Here is a 17,500-nt window from a genome sequence, read left to right as displayed (position 1 = left end):
TTTTCCTTTCCACTTTTCGGGAATCCGGGACTTTCTTCCTTTCCACTTTTCTCACGTCCAGGACTTTTTTCCTTTCCACTTTTCGGGAATCCAGGACTTTCTTCCTTTCAACTTTTTTCCGCGTCCAGGACTTTCTTCCTGTCCACTCTTCGGGAATCCAGGACTTTCTTCCTTTCCACTTTTCTCGCGTCCAGGACTTTTTTCCTTTCCACTTTTCGGGAATCCGGGACTTTCTTCCTTTCAACTTTTTTCCGCGTCCAGGACTTTCTTCCTGTCCACTCTTCGGGAATCCAGGACTTTCTTCCTTTCCACTTTTCTCGCGTCCAGGAGTTTTTCCTTTCCACTTTTCGGGAATCCGGGACTTTCTTCCTTTCAACTTTTTTCCGCGTCCAGGACTTTCTTCCTGTCCACTCTTCGGGAATCCAGGACTTTCTTCCTTTCCACTTTTCTCGCGTCCAGGACTTTTTTCCTTTCCACTTTTCGGGAATCCGGGACTTTCTTCCTTTCCACTTTTTTCCGCGTCCAGGACTTTCTTCCTGTCACTCTTCGGGAATCAGGAACTTTCTTCCTTTCCACTTTTTCTCGCGTCCAGGATTTTTCCTTCCACTTTTCGGGAAATCGGGACTTTCTTCCTTTCCACTTTTCTCGCGTCCAGGACTTTTTTCCTTTCCACTTTTCGGGAATCCAGGACTTTCTTCCTTTCCACTTTTCTCGCGTCCAGGACTTTTTTCCTTTCCACTTTTCGGGAATCCAGGACTTTCTTCCTTTCAACTTTTTTCCGCGTCCAGGACTTTCTTCCTGTCCACTCTTCGGGAATCCAGGACTTTCTTCCTTTCCACTTTTCTCGCGTCCAGGACTTTTTTCCTTTCCACTTTCGGAATCACTTTCTTCCTTCAACTTTTTTCCGCGTCCAGGACTTTCTTCCTGTCCACTCTTTGGGAATCCAGGACTTTCTTCCTTTCTACTTTTCTCGCGTCCAGGACTTTTTCCTCCACTTTTCGGGAATCCGGGACTTTTCTTCCTTTCCACTTTCTCGCGTCCAGGACTTTTTTCCTTTCCACTTTTCGGGAAATCCAGGACTTTATCCTTTCCACTTTTTTCGCGTCAGGACTTTCTTCCGTCCACTCTTGGGAATCCAGGACTTTCTTCCTTTCACTCGCGTCCAGGACTTTCCTTTCCACTTTTCGGGAATCGACTCCTTTCCATTTCTCCGTCCAGGACTTTTTTCCTTTCCATTTTCGGGGAATCCAGGACTTCTTCCTTTCCACTTTTCTCGCGCCAGGACTTTTTCCTTTTCCTCTTTTTCGGGAATCCCAGGACTTCCTTTCAACTTTTTTCCGCGTCCAGGACTTTCTTCCTGTTCCCATCTTCGGGAATCCAGGACTTTCTTCCTTTCCACTTTTCTCGCGTCCAGGAGTTTCCTTCCACTTTTCGGGAATCCGGGACTTTTCCTTTCAATTTTTCGCGCCAGGACTTTCTTCCTGTTCCATCTTCGGGAATCCAGGACTTTCTTTTCCTCACTCGCGTCCAGGACTTTTTTCCTTTCACTTTCGGGAATCCGGGACTTTTCTTCCTTTCCACTTTTCTTTTCCGTCCAGGACTTTTTTCCTTTCCACTTTTCGGGAATCCGGGACTTTTCCTTTCCACTTTTCTCACGTCCAGGACTTTTTTCCTTTCCACTTTTCGGGAATCCAGGACTTTCTTCCTTTCCACTTTTCTCGCGTCCAGGACTTTTTTCCTTTCCACTTTTCGGGAATCCAGGACTTTCTTCCTTTCAACTTTTTTTCCGCGTCCAGGACTTTTTCCTGTCCACTCTTCGGGAATCCAGGATTTCTTCCTTTCCACTTTTCTCGCGTCAGGACTTTTTTTTCCTTTCCACTTTTCGGGAATCCGGGACTTTCTTCCTTTCAACTTTCCTCGCGTCCAGGACTTTCTTCCTGTCCACTGTTCGGAAATCCAGGACTTTCTTCCTTTTAACTTTTCTCGCGTCCAGGACTTTTTTCCTTTCCACTTTTCGGGAATCCAGGACTTTCTCCCTTTCAACTTTTCTCACGTCCAGGACTTTCTTCCTGTCCACTTTTCGCGAATCCAGGACTTTCTTCCTTTCCACTTTTCGTGAATCCATGACTTTCTTCCTGTCTACTTTTCGCGAATCCAGGAGTTTCTTCCTTTCCACTTTTCGCGCATCCAGGACTTTCTTCCTTTTCACTTTTCTCGTATCCAGGACTTTCTTCCTTTTCACTTTTCTTGCATCCAGGACTTTCTTCCTTTCCACTTTTCTCGCGTCCAGGAGTTTCTTCCTTTCCACTTTTCGTGAATCCAGAACTTTCTTCCTTTCCACTTTTCGTGAATCCAGAACTTTCTTCCTTTCCACTTTTCTCGTATCCAGGACTTTCTTCCTTTTCACTTATCTTGCATCCAAGACTTTCTTCCGTTTCATTTTTCTCACGTCCAGGACTTTTTTCCTTTCCACTTTTTTCGCGTCCAGGACTTTCTTCTTTCCACTTTTCTTGCGTTCAGGACTTTCTTCTTTTCACTTTTCTCGCATCCAGGACTTTCTTCCTTTCCACTTTTCTCGCATTCAGGACTTACTTCTTTTCCACTTTTTTCTCATCCAGGACTTTCTTCTTTTCCACTTTTCTCTCATCCAGCACTTTCTTCCTTTCCACTTTTCTCGCATTCAGGACTTTCTTCCTCTCCGCTTTTCTAGCGCCCAGGACTTTCTTCCTCTCCGCTTTTCTCGCGTCCAGGACTTTCTTCCTTTCCACTTTTCGTGTCCGGGACTTTCTTCCTGTCCACTATTCGCGTCCGGGACTTTCTTCCTGTCCACTATTCGCGTCCAGGACTTTCTTCCTTTCCACTTTTTTCGCGTCCAGGACTTTCTTCCTTTCCACTTTTCTCGCACCCAGAACTTTCTTCCATTTCACTTTCCTCGCGTCCAGGACTTTCTTCCTCTCTACTTTTGCGAATACAGGACTTTCTTCCTTTCCACTTTTCTCGCATCCAGGACTTTCTTCCTTTCCACTTTTCTTGCGTCCAGGACTTTCTTCCTTTCCACTTTCGCGTTCAGGACTTTCTTCACTAGAAGACCCATACTAAGAGAGGTCATCTGTATGGCCGTGTCTAGCACAGGTCTGATGCAAGAAGGGAATAAACAAATAAATAGTTAATCACACTGAAAGAAACATGGTATATTGACGAATAAGTCAAGAGACAAAGGAATAAACGGGAGGTGGAAGCTAGGAAGAAATACCTGGAAAAGGCTTATTAAAAACAGCGGCCCCTATTAAGTATTAAGCCGAGAAGAAGGGGATTAATTCAGTTGATTTCGCATGGGTGCATTTTCACATTTTAAAGAATTTTAAAAGCCACACACACACACACACTCTAGATTTAGATGTGATTTGGATATTCCTCTTGTTATCTCCCGTAGGGGGTTAGTGCCTTCAGTGAACATCAAGCGGTGCACTGTAGGCATTACTTCAGCTTCTTTGCAGCGTGCCTTCTGCCCCTAGCTGCAACCCCTTTCATTATTCCTTTTACTGTACCTCCTTTCATATTCTCTTTCTTCATCTTACTTTCCACCCGCTCCTAACACTAACACTTGATTCATAGTGCAACTGCTTTCACCTTTCTAACCTCTTACTGTCAATTTCCATTTCAGCACTGAATGACCCCATAGGTCCCAGTACTTGGACTTTGGGTTAAATTCTATATTCAATTCAACTATTGTTATCCTCTTGTTCTTTGTATTACCATCAATTGAAAGCAAGTACAGTACAGAATTTAACTTCGGATTTTGTAATACGTATTTCAATATGTCTTGGATTTCCTTAATATAATTTCAGATGCCCGATCGTTCTCTATCCACGAAATATATTTGCGAAATTTTAGTAAAGCAGCTGTTCGCCTTTAGTGATTATCTTAATAGAAATAAATGAATATAGCTCAAGAAATAAATGGCCAACTGCTTGCTCATGATTATTCTTATGAAGGAATTAAAAGCAGAAAATGACAATATTATCTTTGTGGGAAACTAAGAAATAGCTTAAAGTATTTATTCCCCAACTCTGGGGTTAAGGATATATACGGCATTATTGTATGTCTGCACCAGGTAAAACATGTCAGCAACTTATCTTACACACATCACGAACAGGTTGAATACGAGTCATCTGCTGTGATCGATTCCACAGCAGAGCCGATGAGAGGAACAGTATGAGAATGCCCCAGTGTGACTATAGACGATTCACATCAACCGTGATTTGATGGGTAGGATCTATGTTCCACCTTTCCTGAGGTATACGTCTTTCAGGAGAGGTGGAACATACATCCTGCCTATATGAACTCTCTCGAGAGACAGAGTTTCCAGCCCTGTGATTGGCTTATCAACAGCCAATCAGGAGCGTCGTCAGGGACTGGCCTAGACGTCAAATGTACGGTTGATGTGAATCTACTATAGTATGCCTCTGTTTATATAAACAGTTAAATGATGTACTTGTTTGTCTGTTGATGAGTGCGGTTCTCATCTGGAGAGACGTCAGTATAAAGTAATTAATTGTCAGTCCGTTAAAATGTATACCGTCATACAACACTTTAAAACCGGGATGTCTATGCGAATTAACCCTCCCGTTTTGGATATTAAAACTATTCATGACAATATTCTTAAGGCCTTTTTTTTTGTTCTTATATAAAATTCGTAAAACAAATTTTAATAGAGTTCTTCTTCCTTTCTAACATTCTTGGTATGGTGTTGGCGTCCTACCTCGGTGGTCGCGGGTTCGATTCTCGGCCATTCCATTGAGGAGCGAGAGATGTGTATTTCTGGTGACAGAAGTTCACTTTCGACGTGGTTCGGAAGTCACGTCAAGCCGTTGGTCCCGTTGCTGAATAACCACTGTTTCCATGCATCGTAAATGTGCACCATACAAACAAAACAAACAAGAGCAATAGCGTTTAATGGGCACAAGACCTAGAAAATAATAAAAAGGCCTGCTGTATTTGAGAGCGCGATACGAAAAGAAAGTTTATGGGTCTAGTGTCATTGAGAAGGACTTTGGCGCGAGGCGTGATTATGAATTGGTAAAAAAGAAAAAAAGAAAAAAAAGAATAGCCAGTCCTTCACCGTAAATTTTATAGTTAAGCGACGATTGCGGTGGACGGAACAAACAGCTTCATTGATATATATATATATATATATATATATATATATATATATATATATATATATATATATATATATATGTGTGTGTATGTGTGTATATATATATATATATATATATATATATATATATATATACAATATATATATATGTGTGTGTGTGTGTGTTTGTGTCTATGATATACATATATATATATATATGCATATATATAGATATATTTTTATCAAGTATTATGCCACACATACCCCGTAATATACGTAGTGAATAACTAGCACCCAAAATGTATTGACCTCTTGACGGTCACTGTCATTTTTGTATAGCCCCATAGGGCACAGATTGGAATCATGGCGAGCGTAATTGTAGAAAGGGAAAAGTCACCATCAAGGCAAGTTCGCATCTTGGCCGTGGTAGATGTTTTTATATATAAATCCCTTAGGATTTAGGGTATTTCTAGTGTGGATTCGACATAAAGGGGTATGTGTGGCTTAGTATTTGAGGCTGAGGTGGGGAAAGGGGTGTATTTGTGTTTGTCGAGTATTGTAGATTATACAGTGATAACTCTGTATTCATGATATATATATTATATATATATATATATATATATATATATTATATATATATATTTTAATAAAAGGAGCCCATAAAAAACGCCAAAACCATATATAAAGTACTTTCTATATTTTTAGCATTTTTATAGGACTTTTGTTAGAGGCATTCTGTTGTAGCAGAACATTCTTTACCAGTCATGTATATGTATTTATGTATATGTGATATATGTATTATACACACATATACGTATGTATTATATATATATATATATATATATATATATATATATATTATATATTCTAAAAATTTATAGCTGTATAGTTGGCATAATAACCACTTGCATTCACTGTATGTTTACGAGTGTCTGTGTATCAAATAAAAGGGTTCCAAACTTATAGATCAGATAGAAAAAATAGGAATCAAGGGGGAACCGCAATATATGGGAAAGCACAACAAGGAAAAATATATGAGAAATATAGTAACTCAGAATGTGAACTAATAGCGGTAGAATTTGAATCTGAAAAATTGATGAACATAGTAATATATAGACCTCCTAATACTAAAGAGTTGACTTAAATAATTGAAAAATTGGATGATAATATGTAGAAATCACAAGGACTGGACTATTCTCCTATCTGGTGACTTCAACTTTCCTTTCGTAGAATGGAAAGAACGAATAGGAGATTGTGGTTGTACGTTATACATATAAAAAAAGAGAGTAATAGTAGTGCAGAAGATAAGAGGCAATTTGAAAAGCTATTAGATATGCTACTAGAATACAACATTCAACAAATAAATCACCTGCCAACAAGAAAGGAAAATACTTTAGACCTAGTATTTGTGAACGAGATGAATTATGTTACAAAGAAATAATAGTTATAATGCGAGTTATTTCAGACCATAATGTCATAGAATTAACCAGTTCATTCCAAAGCAAGTGAAAATAGAGATAAGCAAGAAATGAAAAAGTGGGAAGGATATGGAAAATACAACTTCTACAGTAAAAATATAAAATGGTCAGAAATTAATGAAGAATTAAACAAAGATTGGGGATAACATTTTCGTAAGTGATGACATAAGGGAAATACGGAGATATTATATAAAATATTGGAGATAATAGTGGAAAAATATATACCGAAGAAGAAAAGTAAACATCATTCATGCATACCAAGAGACAGAAGGATCTTGTTCCAGAAAATCAGAAAGTGGAAAAACAAAAAAGGACTTGCAAAAGAAAAAAAATGCATGGAAAGTTATAGAACTAAAAAGTAAGATAGAAAATGCAGAACAAAAGATTATACAATCAAAAGAAAATGAAAAACGGGACTTGGAAGAAAAAACCCTATTAAATATCAAGCAAAACCCCAAACTATTATACTCATATGCGAAGAAGATGAATAAAAGAAGAATAGAAATAGGCCTCTGAGAATTGAAGGGAGATTAACGAATGAAAAAAAGGAAATTTGCAACATACTGGCAGAACGATATAAGAGAGAATTCACCCCATAGAACTAGATAATGAAGATAATGATATAGAAGTAAGGGATGAAAATAGTGAATATTTAGCTGACATAGATATTAATGAAGCTGATATTGTGCAGGCTATTAATGAAATTAAAAATAGGAGCTGCTGCAGGGCCTGATGGAATTCCTGCTATTTTGTTAAAGAAAGTAGTTCATTCTATCGCAAAGCCACTTGCAATATTATTAAGACAAAGTGTAGATACAGGCAAGATATATGATGAGCACAAATTAGCATATATTACCCTACTTTCAAAAGTGGATCAAGACTAGAGGCAAGTAATTATAGGCCTGTGAGTCTAACATCACATATTATGAAAGTGTATGAAAGGGTAATGAGAAAAATATTATGAAACAATTTAATAAAAAATAATTTGTTTAATAAAGGACACATGGTTTCGTACCCGGAAAAAGTACACAAACCCAACTGTTAGTCCACCGTGAACATATTCAAAAAATATGAAAAGCGGAAACTGAAACGGATGAAACATGATGTGGTTTATTTAGACTTTGCAAAAGCTTTGATAAAGTAGACCATAATATATTGGCGAAGAAAATTAGAAAAACACAATATCGTGGATAAAGTAGGAAGATGGTTAAAAGAATTTTACACAACAGAAAACAGATAGTTATTGCAAACGACGAGAAATCGGATGAAGCCAAGGTAATATCCGGTGTGCCGCAAGGTACGGTGTTAGCTGCAATACTGTTGTTATTATGATTGAAGACATAGACAATCAATGTTAAGGATTCGGTAGTGAGTAGTTTCGCAGATGACACAAGAATAAGTAGAGAAATTACTGTGATGAAGATAGGAACGCTCTACAAAGAGACCTTAACAAAGTATATGATTGGGCAGAGGTAAATAGGATGGTATTTAACTCTGATAAATTTGAATCAATAAATTATGGAGACAGAGAAAGAAAGCTATATGCATATAAGGGACCTAATAATGAGACCATCACAAATAAGGAAGCAGTAAAGACCTTGGTGTGATGATGAATAGGAACATGTTATGCAATGATCAAATAGCAACTCTGTTGGCAAAATGTAAAGCAAAAATGGGAATGTTGTTACGGCACTTCAAAACAAGAAAAGCTGAACACATGATTATGCTTTATAAAACATATGTTCGTAGTCCACTTGAATATTGCAATATGATATGGTACCCACACTATCAAAAGGATATTGCACAAATAGAGAGTGTACAAAGGTCCTTTACAGCTAGAATAGAAGAAGTTAAGGACCTAGACTACTGGGAAAGACTACAATTCTTAAAAATTAAAATTATATAGTCTAGAAAGGAGAAGAGAACGTACATGATAATTCAGGCATGGAAACAGATAGAAGGAATAGCAGAAAATATCATGGAACTAAAAATATCAGAAAGAGCAAGCAGAGGTAGATTAATAGTGCCCAAAACTATACCAGGAAAAATAAGGAAAGCACACAGGACATTAATCCACTATGCACCAGCATCGATAATGCAGCGTCTATTCAATGCGTTGCCAGCTCATCTGAGGAATATATCAGGAGTGAGCGTAGATGTGTTTAAGAATAAGCTCGACAAATATCTAAACTGCATCCCAGACCATCCAAGATTGGAAGATGCAAAAAAATATACCGGAAGATGTACTAGCAACTCTCTGGTAGACATTAGAGGTGCCTCACAATGAGGGACATGGGGCAACCCGAACAAGATGTAAGGTCTGTAAGGTCTGTAAGGATCTGTGTGCGCGCGTGTGTCCTTACGTGGAGAGAGAGAGAGAGAGAGAGAGAGAGAGAGAGAGAGAGAGAGAGAGGTTGATTAAGTACGTGACTTTCCTTCCTGTGTAATTTTTGCTAACGTGTTATTTCGAGAGCGGTTTGTAAGAATGAAAATATGCATTTTGAATCACATGCCCCAGACATCATTTCCTTCGTCATACCACTATTTATTTGTTTCCCACACGGACTCCTCGTAATTTATCATTCCCCCCCTTCCCCCCCCCCCCCCCCCCCCCCACCCCCCCCCCCCCCCCCCCCCACACACACACACACACACCCCACACAACCCCTGGGGGTGCCAGTACGAAAATCGTGATCACGAGGCCTTACGGGAGGAAAAGATGTTTATTAATAAATAAGATTCCTTTAGCGCGGTGGGAAATGAAAGTGCAAGTGTTCACGTGACGTCCTGTCTCATTTGTTCCTTTTAGATTTGAATATGAACCGAATTCTTTCGTTTTTCTTTGTCTAGAGTCTGATTTGAATCGCGTATGAATGATACAGCCTAAATTATTTATTTTTAACTATTAGTTGTCTTCTTTCAGGTCGTAAAGTTTCGAATTTGTTTATTTAGTTTTTTTTTTTTTTGTATAATTGTTTTTGTTTGTTATTGTGACGAAAGAAGGATAAACACTCCAACAAGGAAACAGGGAAATGAATAAATAAATAATAAGTAAAAAGAATGCGGAAAAAAAAGAAACGATAGGCATTGTGATTGTCAGTTTTTGTGCTTTTTTTTTTTTGCAATGTAAGGAATGGATAAAAGTCTAGTCCAGAAAATAGCAAAAAAAAAAACCAAAAAAAAAAAAATAAAAAAATAAATAAATAAATAAATAAAAACGGAAAGAAGAAGCGATGGAGTGGCCTGATAAGCGCCGCGATATTCGCTTTTCGTTTTTCTTCCTCTTTGTGACCTCGTAATGAAAAAGGAAAACATAGATGAATAAATGAATAAAAAAGGCTTAAAAGAAGGAGCGATTGAGTATCCTAATGGGGGCGTGTCTGGGGGCATTGACAGCCCAGTGACATGAGTTTATTCTGGGTCTGACCATCACTCATCAGAGATAGGTAAACAGTCATCGTCTGTGCTTTCACCTCTCTCTCTCTCTCTCTCTCTCTCTCTCTCTCTCTCTCTCTCTCTCTCTCTCTCTCTCTCTCTCTCTCTCTCTGCGTGAGCCAGAGAAAATACTAAGCACTGTTTGATCTCTGAAGGTCGCATCTATAAAAACATTGTATGTATATTATGCGTCTCTCTTCTCTCTCTCTCTCTCTCTCTCTCTCTCTCATCTCCTCTCTCTCTCTCTCTCTCTGTATATATTATATATGTATAAAATTATATATTTTTAAGTAGCATCTATATGTATATGAGTCTCTCTCTCTCTCTCTCTCTATCGCTCTCTTCTCTATGTATGTATATGTGTTATAATTATATATTTTATGTAGAATCTATAAAAACATTGTATGTATATGAGTCTCTCTCTCAGTATATATTATGTAAATAATTATATATTTTATGTATAATTGTGCAATACATAAATTTTATTATGTAATATGATATATCAGAAAGTTAACATTTTTTGTTTGTTTCTGAGAAGTCTTTAACTTGGGTTTAAGTTTTAGTCTCACGCTTTATAATTCCATTTGAATTTCATTTCAATTACCTTTCTAAGGAGAAAAATTTTTCTTGGCTAGCACATACGTACATGTGTATGTATTCCAAACGTGGGTACATTCTGACTGAATGGTGTACAGACCTTATTGTAAATTGGTCTACACGTATAGCATTTCACAAGGCATTCTGAGCGGTTAATTATGATTTCCAATATTGTCGCTTTTCCAGCCTGATTAAAAAAATTGAATACATAAAATTAAATAAATAATGTTCTGATTCAGAAATGGATCATCCAAGAACTGCAAGACAGACTACTTTGTTTGAAATCATTCTCAAAGCAATAATGCACTCTTCAGATTAAACACCCTTGTCTCTGCCCCATTTTTAGTTTCCTATGAAAAACTGTTGTGCCGGCTTTTTTTGTCCGTCTGCAATTTTTTCTGTCTGCTCTCTGATCTTACAAACTACTGAGGCTAGAGAGCTGCAAATTGGTATGTTGATCATCCACCCTCCAATCATCAAACGTACGAAATTGCAGCCCTCTAGCCTCGGTGGTTTTAATTTTATACAATGTTGAAGTTAGCCATAGTCGTGCTTCTGGCAGCAATATACGACAGGCCACCACACGGCAGTGGTTAAAGTTTCATGGGCCACGGCTCATTCAGCATTATACCGAGGTCACCGAAAGATAGATCTGTTTTCAGTGGCCTTGAGTATACGCTGAAAAAACTTCGGTGCATTTTTTACTTGCTACACCGAAGATGTCACTCTCCTGTTTGCAAATTCCAAATTTTGAACTTTTGTCATAAGAGATTTTTAATTCTATCATAAGAGTTTTCTATTTCTGGACTTCTTATCCCGTCAGCCTTCAATCATCTGTTCCCTCCAAACTACCTCTGCGAGTTTGACCTCAGGTCACATGTAGCTCATACCTTTCATTTTCAAATCCAAAGGTATACCCCACTCTTGACCCACGCACATCCCTCCTTGTCTGAATCGACACTGTTCTTCAGGTGTCCATCTGTTAGTCATCCGGTTTACTCAGTCAACATCCCTGCATGCGCCGTTCCTGGTGTATTGAGTGACGTTACGTTTTCATAATCCCTGTAGTCTCCTTTGTAACCTTTACCCTTCAACAAATGGACAGTTATTCCTCTTGCCTCATTGGCGCATGCGTGATAGGGCCTAGTCAGACACACACATATGTATATATATATATATATATATATATATATATATATATATATATACTATATAATATATATATATATATATATATATATATATATATATATGATATATATATATAATCTGCATATATAATTTGTGTAATATATATGGAGACCCTCCATGGGTGGTTATATCTTCAATAGCTATTCCTAAGTAGACAGAGACGCTGGAATGTGAAACTTTCTGTAAATGAAAATATGGTTAATATCTATGTTAACATCACCTTGATCTGTAGTCTATTTACCAGTAATGATTAACTCGGTTGAATTGTCAGTTATACTTGCGTAACATTTATATTTAAGACATCTGGGTCAGCTGGCCGTGAACGACCTCCCTTTGGTGTAGTGCTTAGAGTGTACGGACATTGGGCTAAGTACGCCATTTGAACTGCAAAACCCAATATAAAATGAATGAGTACAGATTGGGAAGGTTTGAGGTTTTCCTCCTGTTACACCTTTCAAACTTGTAGCTGTCAATTTCCGTTTCAGCGCTGAATGCCCTTATAGGTCCCAGTGCTTGGCCTTTGGTCGAAATCCTAAATTCAAAGCAATTCAAGTATTTCATAGTATTCCATATGCAACAATTAACTTTTTATAATTTTTTTGCGATTGCTATTTACTAATTCCGTTTCTTTCTTCTTTGGTATCAATCATTTTCGTAATGTTTTAGAGAGAGGAAGGATTCTGTGAGTCGCCTTAAACATGGATACTATAGTAAATTCACATCAACTGTGCATCAGATGTCTAGGCCAGTCCCTTACGACGCTCGTGATTGGCTGTCTCACTGGAGAGTTCACATGAGCAGGATGTATGTTCCACCTCTCCTGAGGGATACGTCTTTCAAAAGTACCTCAGGAGAGGTGGAACATACATCCTACCTATGTGAACTCTCGAGAGAGAGACTGAGAATTTTCCAGCCCTCTGATTGGTTTATCAACAGCCAATCAGGAGCGTCGTAAGGGACTGGCCTAGACATCAGATTCACGCTTGATGTGAATCTACTATAGTTGTACCAGTTGCACGTTCGTTATGATACGATTTATGTATTCCTTTCAATACTCGTCTCTTAATTAAATAAATATTACCAGAAGAAAGAAAGTGCGCAAGATTTTATATTGTGTATATATATATATATAATATATATATATATATATATTATATATATATATATATATATATATATATATACTATATATTTTATGATATCAATACAGTTTCTAACAAAGGTACTTCCATTAGGTTTCATATTTACTGAAGTAGTGTTGGTCTAAAATTCGTAAATATGTGAAATGATTCAGTGTGCAAATTGCCTGCTGATTAAGAGAAGTATTTATTCGCTGCTTTGTCTCACAAGGTTGAACCAAATTCAACTTTTGAAATATTGACAGTACATTAAACTTTGACTTCGGGAATCTTAAAAAAAATAGTGAATTTGATTTAAAATAACACTGAATTTTGTTTAGAAAGCAGAGTTTGTATCATTTTACCTCACACTAACATGGAAGTATGAATCATTTTACTTCACATAACATGAAAGTATGTATCATGTTACTTGATAGTAACAAGAAAGTTTGTATCAGTTTACCACACAATAACATGAAAGTGTATAATTTTATTTCACGATAACATGAAAGTTTGTATCATTTTACTTTCACAGTAACATGCAAGTTTATATAATTTTACTTAACAATAACATGAAATTGCATAATTTTATTTCACAATAACATGAAAGTTTGTATCATTTTACTTCACGATAACATGAAAGTTTGTATCAGTTTACCTCATAATGACATGAAAGTTTGTATTAGTTTAATTTCACAGTAAGATGAAAGTTTGTATCATTTTACCACACAATAACATGAAAGTATGTATCATCATTTTTTCTTCACTTAACATGAAAGTTTGTATAATTTTACTTCACGATAACATGAAAGTTTGTATCATTTATACAAGGGCTTCGACTACCTTCATTTCAGGCTGTCTGTCGTGGTCAGTTTACATCAGATTCTCGACGCTGTCTCGAGCATCTATCTTCCCTTTTTTAAAATAATTTTTTTTTTTCAAACTCTTTCCATAAACTTCCCTTGCGTGACGCGTACACGAAAATCGCCACACTCTCAACTGCTTATGGCATCAATCCAGCATGCTGGGAGGAAGAAATTAAGGCGCATCTAACATCTCTGTCCTTTGTGGTAAAAAATAGAAGTTACGGAGATAAAAAAAAAATAAACTAAAAAACATCGGTTAACACGTGTTGCTGCTGACATACGTATTGCATCCTGGGGAGGACCACTTAGCCACTCTGTTAGCCACTCTGGGGGTGAGAGAAAAAGGGTTCGTAGATTTTTTGCCCATGAGTCTCTCTCTCTCTCTCTCTCTCTCTCTCTCTCTCTCTCTCTCTCTCTCTCTCTCTCTCGCTTTTATTGACGCTTGTGGTCACGTCTGTGTTGCATTTTTGTGGTGAAGATGATGAAAACCATTTAAGGATACTAGATTTTTATCCTCTCCCTGGATACATTTTATATATACATACATGTATGTATGTGTGTGTATTATATATATATACAATATATATATATATATATATATTATATATATAGTATTATACATAACAATACATATATATATATATATATATATATATATATATAATATATATATATATATATACTATATAGGATACGCACGTATATTTCATATATATGATAAAATTATTAAAAAGTTATAACTTTCTTGGCAGTTATAAATTCAACTCAGTTTTTTTATAGAATTAAAGAGAAGGTTACATAATCCTGTGCTAAACTTTAAGGAAAAAAAATATAGAACCGTTTGATAATAAGTACCTCTCCACTGGAGAGAGAGAGATAGGGGGGGAGGAGCTACTCTAACTTCCTTTCTGTGAGACGGAAATTATGAAAACCAGGGATATAATAGTTCTTTTTTTTTACAGAGAGAGAGAGAGAGAGAGAGAGAGAGAGATAGAGAGAGAGAGAGAGAGAAAATGTTATGTAAAAAGAATATTATAGTAACTGAGATCTCTGTTACCTTTACCCTTAATATGGTAAGTGGAGGCACATAGCGGTGCCATATATCTCAAGGCATTATCAAACACCGGTCCCCCCCCCCCCCCCCCCCACCCACTTTCCGAAATCCTTGGACTGCTGGGCGGGGGAGAAAAGCTATCAATCCATATTCTGCGAGCACACCCCTCGTATAATTAAACCTGTGACTCATTACGGATTCTGGCAATCCTGCTTCAATACAACACTCTTAACCTCATTCGGGGTCTCTCTCTCTCTCCTCTCTCTCTCTCTCTCTCTCTCTCTCTCTCCACAAACACACAACACAAAGGGCAATTAACTCGGGAGGTACATTACTGCACATTGGTTTTGTTTAGTCGCGTCCTTTGTAATACTGTAATGAAACTAATTCATACTTAGATACATAAATAGTTTGGTACGTGAACATATTTTTCATAGAATGTTATATATAATATATATATATATATATATATATATATATATATATATATATAATATATATATATAATGTATATATATATATATGAATAATTATCACATCAGCGTGATTCATATAAATTATTCGATCTACAAACGCCCTTTAATGTCTAATTCGCTCTACCTCGGAATTAATATATTTTCACATATGTTAGCCGAATCGATAACGTCACTGAAGTCCCGATTTCTTCTCTGTCCGCTAAGCGGTGGTTCGAACCCACGAGAGGACGAAATTATTATCAACTAAAAAAATTCCCCCATCGGTTTACATATATGTAAATATATTATTAAAGGACATTTGTAACTCGAATAATATATATATTGTGCATATATAATTTCATAGTCAGTTACCCATCAAACGACGTGTCACTCGCATCGTGCTTAGGATTCGCCCGAACACCGAGTAAATCGTCCGAACTTCGACGACTTTCGTTCATCTATTCTACATCCTCAGAAGACGCAATTTCGCTCGGCTGAGATCTTCCCCAAAAGCAAACTCGATCCGCCGCTAATCCTCTGTGATCCTGTTTTGGCGTCTCTGTGGCATTACGCCGTTCGTCTGTTCTCTGGGCGAACTTAGGTATATGTATATATTGACTCTCTATTTTCTGCTGTTTTGCTCGGCGTTATTCTTTGGTTTTGCCAGTTTTTCGTATTGTATAGGTAATTGAATATTGGGCCTTGTCCAGGTTGCATTATCAGTCAAGTTGAATATCTCTCTCTCTCTCTCTCTCTCTCTCTCTCTCTCTCTCTCTCTCTCTCTCTCTCTCTCCTTGTGATAGAAGTGCAATCTAGACGTGGTTCGGAAGTCACGTAAAGCCGTTAGTCCCGTTGCTGAATAACGACTGATTCCATGCAACGTTCAAACACCGTACATACAAAACAAACAAACTCTCTCTCTCTCTCTCTCTCTCTCTCTCTCTCTCTCTCTCTCTCGTTTATCCTTTAATTACCTATAATTGCTAACAAACATCCAGACTTATTTATATAAGGAAGTAACAGCACGCATGAGTTACGTATTTTCACTTTAGATATATTTCATTTCAGGTCGTTCTTCTTGTAATAATAAACTTTAGTAGAATCGGATATGTTGTTATTTTAGGTTTTTTCACAGGAGTGAGTGAGGTTAGATTTAAAAGAAACATTTAATATGCCATCAAAATCCGGACGGTGAGATATATTTCAAACAAATCGTATGTGCAAAAGGTAAAGTATATCTTAGTTTTACCGACCACTGAGCTGATTAACAGCCCTCCAGAAGGATTAGATATTTTTTTTACGTGGCTAGGAACCAATTGGTCACCTAGCAACGGAACCTACAGCTTTTTGTGGGATCCGAACCACACTATATCGAGAAATGAATTTTCATCACCAGAAGTAAATTCCTCTGATTCCGCATTGGCCGAGCCGGGATTCGAACTTCGGACCACCTGATTGGCAGCCGAGCGCGAAAACCACTCATCCAGCGAGGAACTAATCGTAGGTGCAAGCAAATAGTCATTGGTGTTCTGAAAAAGAAAAAAAAATGTATGTCCTATCTGATGTGAAATCACACTCCTTAAATGCATTTCGATAGCGTTAAAGATTAATAATAATAATAATAATAATAATAATAATAATAATAATAATAATAATAATAATAATAATGATAATAATAATAAATATTGAAAAACAGAGAAAATGGCTTAGCGACGAAGGAACAAAAAAAAAAAAAATAATAATAATAATATACGAGCGATGGACTTCGCTAATCGCTAAAGGAGAAATAATTAACGTCCTGGCTAGCAAGACAAAGTAGGCGAAATTCAGATCTCATTCATTCTTCTAGGCAATTAGACGAACATTAGTGTTTTTCCGTTGACTAGAAAAAAAGTCCCACATCTTGGTTTGTTTACTTTTTCATCGGATATAGTAGTCGTAACACGCACAAATATATATATACGCACAAATATATACATATAGATATATAAAAAGACAAGACAACAGTCGCTACTACATTGACAACTTGACGCTGAAACGTGGATGAACCCCTTGTCCATGGATGGGGCTCAATTTTAATGAGAATTTTTCTGTAGAGATTCATCTTGGGTGGAGTGAAGGGTTAAGTTCTTGAGACCTGTCTATAATTAATTGAAGTACTGTAGT

The 17,500-nt window shown here is 37.1% G+C and overlaps 2 protein-coding genes across 2 annotated transcripts in view; one reads left to right on the top strand and one right to left on the bottom strand.

Annotated features, from left to right (window-relative positions):
• LOC135219899 (EF-hand domain-containing protein 1-like) overlaps positions 1–17,500 on the top strand; it is a 301,233-nt gene that overhangs the window by 112,385 nt on the left and 171,348 nt on the right. The gene's annotated exons all lie outside the window — the stretch shown is intronic.
• On the bottom strand, positions 373–3,680 carry LOC135219019 (muscle M-line assembly protein unc-89-like). The gene is made up of 5 exons (XM_064255455.1): positions 3,640–3,680; positions 2,906–3,081; positions 2,054–2,509; positions 1,182–1,767; positions 373–1,060 (listed from the first exon to the last, which is right to left on the bottom strand). The coding sequence occupies exons 1-5, from the start codon at positions 3,678–3,680 to the stop codon at positions 373–375; spliced, it is 1,947 nt and encodes a 648-aa protein (XP_064111525.1).

The sequence above is a fragment of the Macrobrachium nipponense genome, chromosome 1, assembly GCF_015104395.2.
Source record: "Macrobrachium nipponense isolate FS-2020 chromosome 1, ASM1510439v2, whole genome shotgun sequence".
NCBI classification, from domain to species: domain Eukaryota; kingdom Metazoa; phylum Arthropoda; class Malacostraca; order Decapoda; family Palaemonidae; genus Macrobrachium; species Macrobrachium nipponense.
This window is presented reverse-complemented; position numbering and strand designations above follow the sequence as displayed.